Source organism: Odocoileus virginianus, chromosome 26 (assembly GCF_023699985.2).
Source record: "Odocoileus virginianus isolate 20LAN1187 ecotype Illinois chromosome 26, Ovbor_1.2, whole genome shotgun sequence".
NCBI classification, from domain to species: Eukaryota; Metazoa; Chordata; class Mammalia; order Artiodactyla; family Cervidae; genus Odocoileus; species Odocoileus virginianus.
Window position 1 is genome coordinate 15,520,103 of NC_069699.1, and position 13,539 is coordinate 15,533,641.

A 13,539-nucleotide genomic window follows, 5' to 3' on the forward strand; every position below is an offset into this window, starting at 1 on the left:
ATCAAAAATAGATGTCCTCAAATCCATGCTCTAACAATGAGTGGCTACTCTATTGAGTAAATTAATGTACATTAATAGTGGTGACCTGGAGGTCAGGCTTAAATTATCTTCAGAAGTGTTTGAAGTAGTAGTAAAGTAAGATTGATTAATTAGAATATACCAAAATAGATTGATGGTGGTGAGGGTCTTAGATTATCAAAGGGGTCCTGTTAGAAAACAGGTAAGAAATGTGAAGGAAAGGGGGAATTAAAGTGGGTATTCTTTGTTTTTATCCATCTTTCCTAGAAGCTTTTATTTTAAACTGAGTTAATATTCTTCCTCCTAGTACTGTTATATCTTAGAAGTTAGATTGGTGTCTTTCGGAAATATTTAAGAAAATATCCTCTTTTATGCTCTAACAAAAAACCTTTTTAAAAGAGTATGGGACATGGGGAGAAACCTACAGATTTAAACTAGGAACGTTATGTTTCAAGTCTGTATCTGAGAAAGGGAGAAGATACTAATATAAAAGAAGGTTGCCACAGCATACCCCCCTCACCCCCGGGCCTTTTAAATTCATTGTAAATGAGTTCACAGGGTGCTGTTCTTGAGCACGTTTGTGTTCTTCTTGATTATTCTTTGTGTTCACTTTGTCCAGTTTTCTTCTTGATTATTCTTTGATTATTCTTACGATTTGTCCATTGTAGATGTGTAGCTTTTATAGTCCTGATTTACTGACGGCTTGAATTTCAGGTAAAAAACATAAGGATGAATTTCAGCTTCTGGTGGATCAAGCCAAAAAAGGATACAGAAAGACTGTTGGAATGTCCAAAAGAAAAGTAACAAAAGGAGAAGATGAATCTACAGAAAAACTATCCTCTGTATTTGTGGGTAAGAGACTTTAATTAAAAACAGAAGTATATTGAATTTTACTATTTTTAATATAGAAAAATAAAATCAAAGGACTTTGGACTTACTAGTATATTTAGACCTGTAGCAGTTGTTGGGTGTAAACTAGCTTTATTACTCCAGAAATAAATGAGTGGGGAGGTGTCCTGAAGATACAGTTTCTAAAAATCTCTCTTCCTTTCAGTGATAAATCAGAAGTTTCTTAGTTGTTTAAGCTTGAGATATAGGATTTATTGCTGCCCATCCTCAGATAGCCTACAAAGAGAATAAATTATTTTTACTATAGTTCACTGGTATTTACTTTGGATGGAATGTTTTGCTAAAATATCTAAAGCTAATACATCGCACATTCCTTAATTTTAGCCCATTTAAAAATTTGAGATTAATATTTATATTGCCAGGACTTTAAGTGAAGTGAAAATCGCTCATTCGTGTCCGACTCTTTGCAAATCCATGGACTGTACAGTCCATGGGATTCTCCAGGCCAGAAGACTGGAGTGGGTAGCCTTTCCCTTCTCCAGGGGATCTTCCCAACCCAGGGATCGAACCCAGGTCTCCCACATTGCAGGCGGGTTCTTTATCAGTTGAGCCACAAGGGAAGCCCAGGCCAGTGAACAAAACAATCATAATACAGGAAAGTGCACAAGAAAATTCTTTATTTTTTTTTTTTTTACTGTGGTAAAAATATGCATAACATTTATCATTTTAGCCATTCATAAATATACAAGTCAGTGGCTATGAGTACGTTCACAATGTTGTGTCACCATCATCACTATTCCATTCAAAACGAACCTGTGAAATAATAGCTCTTCCTCTTTCCCCACTGGACCTTAGTATTCCCTGGTCTACTTTCTGTGTCTATGAATCTGCTTCTTCGGGTACCTCATAAAAGTGGAATCATATTATTTTTTCTTCTGTATCAGCTTATTTCATTAAGCATAATGTCTTCCAAGGTCCTCATTTTATAGCATATATCAAAATCTGTTACTTCTTATGGCTGAATAATATTCCATTGCCTCTATAGACCATATTTTGTTTATCCATTCATTTGTAATGGGCTTTTTCCACCTTGTGGCTATTGTGAACAATGCTGCTGTGTGCATTGGCGTTCATGCATCTGTTCAAGCCTCTGCTTTCCGTTCTCTTGGGTAAATACCTAGCAGTGGCATTTCTGGTTGTCACAATAATTCTTTGTTTCCATTTTTAGAAACCACCAGACTATTTTCTGTAGTGGCTGTGCCAGTTTACATTCCCACCAGCAGTGCTTGAGGAGTTCAGTTTCTCTGTATGCTCATCACTTGTTATTTTCATCTTTCTTACTGAAACCGTATTGGTAGATATGAATTTGTATCTCATTGTGGTATTGATTTATATTTTTCTAATGACTAGTTAGATTAAGAATGTTTTATATGGTTATTTGCCATTTGTTTTTCTTCTTTGGAAAAATGTCTGTTTAAGCTCTTTGCTCAATTTTTAATTGGCTTTTTTGTTGTTGTTGTGGTTGAGTTTTAGGAATTCTTTAAATACTCTGAATATTAATTCCTTATATAAAGTTTTTCTCTGTTGTCTTTCTGTTTCCATGATAGTATCTTTTGATGCAAGAGTGCTTTGTTTTGATGAAGTTCAGTTTATCAGTTTTTTCTCTTGTTGCCTATGCTTTTGCTGTTATATTCATGAAGTTGTTGCAAAATCAGTGTCATGAAGTTTTCCTCTTTTTTTCTCCTAAGGGTTTCATACTTTTAGGTCATGTTTAGGTCTGTGGTCCACTTTGAGTTAATTTTTGTATATGGTATAAGTAAGGGTCCGGCTTCATCCTTTCACATGTCAGTAATCCAGTTTTCTGAATACCATTTGTCTAAAGATTATACTTTCTCCATTGAATGCTTTTGGCATCCTTTCTGAAAATCAGTTGACTGTATATGTGAGGGTATATTTCTGTACTGTATGTTCTGTTTAATTGGTCTGTATATCTGTTCTTACACCATTAAAACAGCTATCCTGTTTTAATTGCCATAACTCTGTAATAAATTTCAAAGTCAGAGGATATGAGTTCTCCAGCTTTATTCTTCCTTTTCGGGGTTGTTTTGGCCATTTGATTCCTTTACGATTCCATGTGAATGTTGAGATGGATTTTTCTATTTGTCAAAAAAATAATCCGTTGGGATTGCATTGTATTGCTGGATTGCTTTGGTTCGTTGACATCTAAATATTTTATCCTTTTGGTGCTGTTGCATTCTTTATTTTTGTCCTCTGTTCTCCTGGTGTTATGTAGAAGGTTGCTGACTGAGTACAAGGTTTTTTGGGTATATTCTCTGTGGTCTTTGTCAGCAACTTAGTTCATGCTGTTGTTAAAATATGTTGCCAGGAAGCAGTTTAATCCCTGAGAAAATCCAGCTTATTATCTCAGATAAAGAGAATATTTTTGTTTATTGGTTGACTCTCTTTTGAAGATGATTGATTGCTTACACTCAGGAGTTGTGTGTTCTTTGTGTATGTGCGCATGACTTTTACTCTCTCTAGGGTTCAGAGATGAGCACTGCTGGTAGATTGCTGTGTGTGAATGCATGTGTCTGGGAGTGGTGGGGAGTGTGAGAGAGAGAGAGAGAGAATGGAACAGGCTGAAAGGTTGGGCTTTGTACAGTGTCATACAGCCAGTGTAACATTTGCTCTTTACAATAACTGGCTTATCAGAGTGCTAGCATAAGTGCATGAGATATGTGTCCTCTTAAGTAGAACCTTCATCTGTTTTTGATGCATGTCTCTGGAGAAGTTTGATGTTGGGGGCCTCATGCATTTGGCTTTATTTGGAGTTCTCTCCTGAGATCCATGGACAGATAAGTAGGATAACTGACTTTCACTGCCCATGCTTGTTGAATGATACTTGCCTGCAAGAGGAAATTTATCCTATAGAAGCTTACATAGAGTGGAAGGGGCTTCCCTGGTAGCTCAGTGGTAAAGAATCTGCCTGCCAGTGCAAGAGATATGGATTCCATTCCTGGTCCAGGAAGATCCCACATGCTGAGGAGCAGTGAAGACCATGTGCCATAACTATTGAGCCTGTGCCCTAGAGCCCAGGAGCCACAAGTAGTGAAACCTGCATTCTCTAGAGCCCATGCTCTGCAACAAGAGAACCCACTGCAAAGAGAGGCCTGTGTGCGCTACAACTAGAGAAAAGCCCGCAGAGCAACAAAGACCCAGCATAGCCAAAAATACATAAATTAATTAAGATTTTCTTTAAATGAAAGAAGTAAGAGAAGAGTATAAATCAGGTGTAAAAATAAAAGATAGTCTTATGTTAAATTCCTTCTCCCTGGATTACCAACTTGATTGTATTCACCCAGAAAGTTGAGTGATAGTCACCTGGGTTCAGTGGGTCATTGTGTTCTCTTAACCTGGTCATAGGTGTCTGTTTCCAAGAGAAGATCCTAGAGATCCTGTCTTGGTTAGCTGCTCATTTCCATTTCTAAGATAAACGTTAGAGGATATGGCTTGTACTGGTAATGAGCAGGCTTAGTGAAAGCCAGACAACATCAGGAGCTTAGTTTTATTTTTATTTTTATTTTTTTTTCCATTTATTTTTATTAGTTGGAGGCTAATTACTTTACATCATTACAGTAGTTTTTGTCATACATTGAAATGAATTAGCCATGGATTTACATGTATTCCCCATCCCAGTCCCCCCTCCCACCTCCCTCTCCACCCGATCCCTCTGGGTCTTCCCAGTCCACCAGGCCCAAGCACTTGTCTCATGCACCCAACCTGGGCTGGTGATCTGTTTCACCCTAGATAATATACATGTTTCAATGCTGTTCTCTTGAAACATCCCACCCTCGCCTTCTCCCAGAGTCCACAAGTCTGTTCTATACATCTGAGTCTCTTTTTCTGTTTTGCATATAGGGTTATCGTTACCATCTTTCTAAAGTCCATATATATGTGTTAGTATACTGTAATGGTCTTTATGTTTCTGGCTTACTTCGCTCTGTATAATGGGCTCCAGTTTCATCCATCTCATTAGAACTGATTCAAATGAATTCTTTTTAATGGCTGAGTAATATTCCATGGTGTATATGTACCACAGCTTCCTCATCCATTCGTCTGCTGATGGGCATCTGGGTTGCTTCCATGTCCTGGCTATTATAAACAGTGCTGCGATGAACATTGGGGTGCACGTGTCTCTTTCAGATCTGGTTTCCTTGGTGTGTATGCCCAGAAGTGGGATTGCTGGGTCATATGGCAGTTCTATTTCCAGCTTTTTAAGAAATCTCCACACTGTTTTCCATAGTGGCTGTACTAATTTGCAGTCCCACCAACAGTGTAAGAGGGTTCCCTTTTCTCCACACCCTCTCCAGCATTTATTGCTTGTAGACTTTTGGATAGCAGCCATCCTGACTGGCGTATAATGGTACCTCATTGTGGTTTTGATTTGCATTTCTCTGATAATGAGTGATGTTGAGCATCTTTTCATGTGTTTGTTAGCCATCTGTATGTCTTCTTTGGAGAAATGTCTGTTGAGTTCTTTGGCCCATTTTTTGACTGGGTCATTTATTTTTCTGGAGTTGAGCTGGAGGAGTTGCTTGTATATTTTTGAGATTAATCCTTTGTTGCTTCGTTTGCTATTATTTTCTCCCAATCTGAGGGCTGTCTTTTCACCTTGCTTATAGTTTCCTTTGTTGTGCAAAAGCTTTTAAGTTTCATTAGGTCCCATTTGTTTATTTTTGCTTTTATTTCTAAAATTCTGGGATGTGGGTCATAGAGGATCCTGCTGTGATTTATGTCAGAGAGTGTTTTGCCTATGTTCTCCTCTAGGAGTTTGATAGTTTCTGGTCTTACATTTAGATCTTTAATCCATTTTGAGTTTATTTTTGTGTATGGTGTTAGAAAGTGTTCTAGTTTCATTCTTTTACAGGTGGTTGACCAGTTTTCCCAGCACCACTTGTTAAAGAGGTTATCTTTTTTCCATTGTACATCCTTGCCTCCTTTGTCAAAGATAAGGTGACCATAGGTTCGTGGATTTATCTCTGGGCTTTCTATTCTGTTCCATTGATCTATATTTCTGTCTTTGTGCCAGTACCATACTGTCTTGATGACTGTGGCTTTGTAGTAGAGTCTGAAGTCAGGCAGATTGATTCCTCCAGTTCCATTCTTCTTTCTCAGGATTACTTTGGCTATTTGAGGTTTTTTGTATTTCCATACAAATTGTGAAATTATTTGTTCTAGTTCTGTGAAAAATACCGTTGGTAGTTCGATAGGGATTGCATTGAATCTATAGATTGCTTTGGGTAGTATAGCCATTTTGACAATATTGATTCTTCCAATCCATGAACACGGTATATTTCTCCATCTGTTTGTGTCCTCTTTGATTTCTTTCATCAGTGTTTTATAGTTTTCTATGTATAGGTCTTTTGTTTCTTTAGGTAGATATACTCCTAAGTATTTTATTCTTTTTGTTGCAATGGTGAATGGTATTGTTTCCTTAATTTCTCTTTCTGTTTTCTCATTGTTAGTGTATAGGAATGCAAGAGATTTCTGTGTGTTAATTTTATATCCTGCAACTTCACTGTATTTGTTGATTAGCTCTAGTAATTTTCTGGTAGAGTCTTTAGGGTTTTCTATGTAGAGGATCATGTCATCTGCAAACAGAGAGAGTTTCACTTCTTCTTTTCCTATCTGGATTCCTTTAACTTCTTTTTCTGCCCTGATTGCTGTGGCCAAAACTTCCAAAACTATGTTGAATAGTAGTGGTGAGAGTGGGCACCCTTGTCTTGTTCCTGATTTCAGGGGAAATGCTTTCAATTTTTCACCATTGAGGGTGATGCTTGCTGTGGGTTTGTCATATATAGCTTTTATTATGTTGAGGTATGTTCCTTCTATTCCTGCTTTCTGGAGAGTTTTAATCATAAATGAATGTTGAATTTTGTCAAAGGCTTTTTCTGCATCTATTGAGATAATCATATGGTTTTTATCTTTCAATTTGTTAATGTGGTGTATTACATTGATTGACTTGCGGATTTTAAAGAATCCTTGCATTCCTGGGATAAAGCCCACTTGGTCATGATGAATGATTTTTTTAATATGTTGTTGTATTCTGTTTGCTAGAATTTTAAGGATTTTTGCATCTATGTTCATCAGTGATATTGGCCTGTAGTTTTCTTTTTTTGTGGCATCTTTGTCTGGTTTTGGAATTAGGGTGATGGTGGCCTCATAGAATGAGTTTGGAAGTTTACCTTCTTCTGCAATTTTCTGGAAGAGTTTGAGTAAGATAGGTGTTAGCTCTTCTCTAAATTTTTGGTAGAATTCAGCTGTGAAGCCATCTGGTCCTGGGCTTTTGTTTGCTGGAAGATTTCTGATTACAGTTTCGATTTCCTTGCTTGTGATCATTTTGTTAAGATCTTCTATTTCTTCCTGGTTCAGTTTTGGAAAGTTACACTTCTCTAAGAACTTGTCCATTTCTTCCAATTTGTCCATTTTATTGGCATAGAGCTGCTGGTAGTAGTCTCTTATGATCCTTTGTATTTCAGTGTTGTCTGTTGTGATCTCTCCATTTTCATTTCTAATTTTGTTAATTTGGTTCTTCTCCCTTTGTTTCTTAATGAGTCTTGCTAATGGTTTGTCAATTTTGTTTATTTTTTCAAAAAACCAGCTTTTAGCTTTGTTAATTTTTGCTATGATCTCTTTAGTTTCTTTTGCATTTATTTCTGCCCTAATTTTTAAGATTTCTTTCCTTCTACTAACCCTGGGGTTCTTCATTTCTTCCTCCTCTAGTTGCTTTAGGTGTAGAGTTAGGTTATTTATTTGACTTTTTTCTTGTTTCTTGAGGTAGGCCTGTAATGCTATGAATCTTCCCCTTAGCACTGCTTTTACAGTGTCCCATAGGTTTTGGGTTGTTGTGTTTTCATTTTCATTCATTTCTATGCATATTTTGATTTCTTTTTTGATTTCTTCTATGATTTGTTGGTTATTCAGAAGCCTGTTGTTTAGCCTCCATATGTTTGAATTTTTAATAATTTTTTTCCTGTAATTGAGATCTAATCTTACTGCACTGTGGTCAGAAAAGATGACTGGAATGATTTCAATCTTTTTGAATTTACCAAGACTAGATTTATGGCCCAGGATGTGATCTATTCTGGAGAAGGTTCCGTGTGCACTTGAGAAAAAGGTGAAGTTGATTGTTTTGGGGTGAAACGTCCTATAGATGTCAATTAGGTCTAGCTGGTCCATTGTGTCCGTTAAAGTTTGTGTTTCCTTGTTCATTTTTTGTTTAGTTGATCTATCCATAGTTGTGAGTGGGGTATTAAAGTCTCCTACTATTAGTGTGTTACTATTAATTTCCTCTTTCATACTCGTTAGCGTTTGCCTTACATATTGTGGTGCTCCTATGTTGGGTGCATATATATTTATAATTGTTATATCTTCTTCTTGGATTGATCCTTTGATCATTATGTAGTGTCCATCTTTGTCTCTTTTCACAGACTTAATTTGAAAGTCTATTTTATCTGATATGAGTATTGCGACTCCTGCTTTCTTTTGGTCTCCGTTTGCGTGGAATATTTTTTTCCAGCCCTTCACTTTTAGTCTGTATGTGTCCCTTGCTCTGAGGTGGGTCTCTTGTAGACAGCATATATAGGGGTCTTGCTTTTGTATCCATTCAGCCAGCCTTTGTCTTTTGGTTGGGGCATTCAACCCATTTACATTTAAGGTAATTATTGATAGGTATGGTCCCGTTGCCATTTATTTTGTTGTTTGGGGTTCACGTTTATACCACCTTTCTGTGTTTCCTGTCTAGAGAAGATCCTTTAGTATTTGTTGAAGAGCTGGTTTAGTGGTGGTGAATTCTCTCAGCTTTTGCTTGTCTGTAAAGCTTTTGAGTTCTCCTTCATATCTGAATGAGATCCTTGCTGGGTAGAGTAATCTAGGTTGTAGGTTATTCTCTTTCATTACTTTAAGTATGTCCTGCCATTCCCTTCTGGCCTGAAGGGTTTCTATTGATAGATCAGCTGTTATCCTTATGGGAATCCTTTTGTGTGTTATTTGTTGTTTCTCCCTTGCTGCTTTTAATATTTGTTCTTTGTGTTTGATCTTTGTTAATTTGATTAATATGTGTCTTGGGGTGTTTCGCCTTGGGTTTATCCTGTTTGGGACTCTCTGGGTTTCTTGGACTTGGTTGGCTATTTCCTTCCCCATTTTAAGGAAGTTTTCAGCTATTATCTCCTCGAGTATCTTCTCATGGCCTTTCTTTTTGTCTTCTTCTTCTGGGACTCCTATGATTCGAATGTTGGGGCTTTTCACATTGTCCCAGAGGTCCCTGAGGTTGTCCTCATTTTTTTTTATTCTTTTTTCTTTTTTCCTCTCTGCTTCATTTATTTCCACCATTTTATCTTCTAACTCACTTATCCTATCTTCTGTCTCTGTTATTCTACTCATGGTTCCCTCCAGAGTGTTTTTGATCTCATTTATTTCATTATTAATTTTTAATTGATTTTTTAAAATTTCTTCTAGGTCCTTGTTAAACATTTCTTGCATCTTCTCAATGTTTGTCTCCAGGCTATTTATTTATAACTCCATTTTGTTTTCAAGATTTTGGATCATTTTTATTATCATTATTCTAAATTCTTTTTCAGGTAGATTCCCTATTTCCTCCTCTTTTGTTTGACTTGGTGGGCTTTTTTCATGTTCCTTTAGCTGTTGGGTATTTCTCTGCCTTTTCATCTTGTTTAGATTGCTGTGTCTGGAGTGGGCTTTCTGTATTCTTGTGGTCTGAGGTTCCTTTTTATTGTGGAGGTTTCACCCAGCGGGTGGGGTTGGACGATTGGTTTGTCAAGTTTCCTGGTTAGGGAAGCTTGTGTCAGCGTTCTGGTGCGTGGAATTGGATTTCTTCTCTCTGGAGTGCAATGGAGTGTCCAGTAATGAGTTTTGCGCTGGGTCTCTGTGTTAGGTGTGACTTTGGACAGCCTGTATGTTGACACTCAGGTCTGTGTTCCTGCGTTGCTAAAGAATTTGCGTGGTATGTCTTGTACTGGAGCTTATTGGCTCTTGGGTGGTGGTTGGTTTTGGTGTAGGTATGGAAGCTTTTGGATGGTCTCTTATTCCTTAATGTTCCGTGTAGTCAGGAGTTTTCTGGTTTTCTCAGGATTTGGGCTCAAGTCTCCTGCCTCTGGATTTCAGTTTTATTCTTCCAATAGTCTCAAGGCTTCTCCAACTATACAGCACTGATAATAAAACTTCTAGATTAATGGTGAAAAGATTCTCCACCGTGAGAGACAACCAGAGAGGTTCACAGAGTTACATGAAGAATAGGAGAGGGAGGAAGGAGATAGAGGTGAGCAGGAGGAGAAAAAGGGGACTCAAGAGGAGAGAGACAGGTCTATGCAGTTATCTGTTCCCAAAGTGTTCTCCGTAGCCCAGACACCCACAAAGATTCACAGAGTTGGATTGGGAAGAGAAGGGGAATGGAGGAAATAGAGGTGTTCTGAGGTAGAAAACAGAGAGTCAAAAGTGGGAGAGTATCACCACACTCCTGAATAGAAATGGGAACTGAATATTGGATTCTTAAATGACCAAAATTTATATCACATACTACTGAAAAACAAAGATTGAAAATCTAGTGTAGAGGTTAGACTCTTTGAAATACAGTATTTAAAAACAAAAACACAAAGAAAATTTAGAACTGTATATGAAGTTCGGTTTAAAAATAGGCTTTCTCTCTCTTTTTTTTTTTTTTTGGCAAGGTTATAGTGAAATGAAAATGAAAGTTAAGGAATAATAGAGGAGTTTTAGAGGACTCTAAAAGGAAATAGGAGAAAAACAAGAAAAAGAAAAAAAAAAAAAGAAAAAAAAATTTTTTTCCCTAATTAAAAAAAATCGTAAAAATATATGAAAATGAAAGTTGAGGAGTAATGGGGGAGTAATAGGGAATTATAAAAGAAAATAAAAGAGAAAAAATAAAAAATTTAAAAAAAGGAAAGAAAAAAAATTTTTTTTTTTAAATTAAAAAAAAAATGTACATATATATCTAGGAATTTCTCTGGGGTTGTTGCGGTCAGCGTAGGTTCAGTTCAATTTCAGATAGCTCCTCTTTCCAGCTTACACTTCTCGATATCTGTAGGCCCCTTCCCGTGTAGTCGGTGTTACCTTCAGGGATTTTAATCTGTTGCACCGGTCCTTTCTGAAGCGGTTCCCTTCGTTTATTTGGCTTCTGTTTGCCGTCTCTTTGGTGTCTAATTTCCGCCCTGACACAGGCGGGCGGAGGTGATCTCTTATTTAGGTTCTCTAGTTCAGTTCAGTCCTGCTGCGGGGAGGGCGGGGCGCTGCAGACAGATACCGCTCTGTGTGGATAGCACTCACCGTGTTCCGGCCACACTGGGTTTGCCCCGCTCACGGGTGTCTGTGCTTTCGCCGTCTACACTGCTCAGGCTCCCGGCTGCTCTATATGGAGCGGGCCCTGCGTTGAGTGCGGTTCCAGTTTTCGGGTACTCCACAAAAGCGCAGATTCGGTTGCTCCTGCGTTTTGTGCCTTCCCCGGCCTGAGCGGTTCAGGCAGCCAGAGGCTTGGGCGCACTCTCCCCGGGTACGGCGCACTTCCCCCACCCCCACCCCCCCGCCGCGGCCCCAGCGCGCGCCGCCAGTCGGGTCTCAGGAAGTCTTTAGATAGGAACCGGGGGCCTGTTTGCAGTGTGGGAGGGGATGGCTTCTCAGGGGCTGAGTTTGCCCTTTTCCCCTCCCCCCTGCCTCCTACCTCCAGCGGGGATGGGCCAGCTCTTCTCTGGAGATTCTCAGTCCCTTTGTTTTGCGAACCACCAGCAGTGTGTTCGGGCCAGTTAATTTTGTCCCTTGCTATCCCACAGTTTAAAAAAGCTCCCTCCGATTGCTCTCAGAGTCTTCGGGCCGGTCCTCACCCTAAGCAATGCCGCCCGCTCCTCTCCGTTCCACCCCGCTTGTTGCTGGCGGGTACGGGCGTCTGGGGTACTTTTCTGCTGGGAGTTGCTTTTAGGCACGTAATCTGTGGGCCTTGTTTAATTTTTCCTCCCAGTTAGATTGCCAAAAACTTCCCCCAGTCCCGCCAGTGAGAGGGTTTCCTGGTGATTGGAAACTTCCTCTATTAAGACTCCCTTCCCGGGACGGGTCTCCGTCCGTAGCTCTTTTGACTCCCTTATTATCGTTTATATTTTGTCCTACCTCCCTTCGAAGACAATGGGCTGCTTTTCTGGGCGCCTGATGTCCTCTGCTAGCGATCAGAAGTTGTTTTGTGAAATTTGCTCAGCATTCAAATGTTCTTTCGATGAATTTGTAGGAGAGAAAGTGGTCTCCCCGTCCTATTCCTCCGCCATCTTGGCTCCTCCTCAGGAGCTTAGTTTTAGAAATTATACTCTTGTGTGATGTATGCTGTTCTCCAGTGTGACAAAAACTTACAATTATTTCTGGAAAAATCTTGATCATATGGAGTTGGGAAGGTTTGTTTGTCTGAAGAATTGTCTTACTGCTTTTCCGTAATTTTTGTCTTTATTAACAAAACCTTGACAGTTCTTGTTGGTGTCCTTTGTGAAAGGTCACTTGTCTCCACAAATGCAGGAGTGGTGTGTAAAAGCTCTGCTTCTCTGTGAGCAAACACGTGAAAGGAGAGTCTGTCCTCGGGCCCATGCCAAGGGGGTCAGGTGCTGACTCAGTCCCTGATCTTAAAGCCAGCACAGCTGAAGTCCCAGCACAGCCCTGCCCTGCGTGGCGAGGGAGGGTCTGCACACATCTCCTGCGCGGAGATGACTTTCTGCCCTCGTGTTTGCAGACCTTCGTCACACCTGCAGGTCACATTCTGGCAAACACTGTCTGCATCCCCTCAGCTGTCCTGGGCCTTGATCTGCTTAAGAGACCTCAGGAAGTGAGAATATGACAAGGGATGAGTAGAAGTGTGATGTGTGTTGGATCAGACAGATATCTTGGTTATGTCTGATTAGTTTTTCTTTTCGCCAGTGAATAGTAGATTCTGTGTAACAGATTTAGGAAAATGACTGGAAAGATTCACTACCGTACAGCAATCAGTGACAGAGATTGTGGTTCTCTTATTAATTGAACTTTTATCCTTTTTTGTAATTTTTTAAATGTTTATCACTATTCTCTATCTATGAAATAAGCAGGAATTCTTTAGTAATACTGTAAATAAAAACCTCATTAGAATTATAAATTTCTCCCCACTCCTGATTTCAGAGAAAATTTTACTTTTGAATTAATGAATATGGAAATACATGGGTGGACAATATAAGCAAATGGCACAATTGTAGTGCTTGTTCTTTATTCTCTGGCTCCAAAACTAGAGTTTTGGAGTCAATGTTACATAAAATTCTATTTTACCAAGTACAAATAGCAATAATAAATGTGGTGGAAATAATAAATATACAGGTTATAAATTTTAAGGTGCTCTTAAATGTTTCATTTTTTCCTTTCATTCTTTTTTCTTTTGTAGGAAAGGAAGATAATAAAATGAAATTCTCAGATACACCCTCGGTAGTAACAAATCACCTCCCTCAATCAAAGCTGGACTCCCCAGGGAAATTAGAGTCTGACAGACAAGATCATTCTTCCAGGTGTACTGATATTGAAGAGGAAGTTCTTTTTTCCTCAGAAACAGATTCATTCAAAAGGTAAGAAACTTGCTATAGTTGA

At 38.8% G+C, this 13,539-nt stretch overlaps 1 protein-coding gene across 3 annotated transcripts in view; it reads left to right on the plus strand.

Moving 5' to 3' along the window:
• Window positions 1-13,539, plus strand: part of RAD18 (RAD18 E3 ubiquitin protein ligase) — a 104,687-nt gene that overhangs the window by 59,219 nt on the left and 31,929 nt on the right. For 2 of the 3 annotated variants that reach the window (XM_070455606.1, XM_070455608.1), the window contains 2 exons: window positions 733-870; window positions 13,340-13,517. In XM_070455606.1, the coding sequence (XP_070311707.1) occupies window positions 733-870; window positions 13,340-13,517 (316 nt within the window). The remainder of the gene's footprint in view (window positions 1-732; window positions 871-13,339; window positions 13,518-13,539) is intronic. The other variant, XM_070455607.1, reaches the window with a different exon arrangement.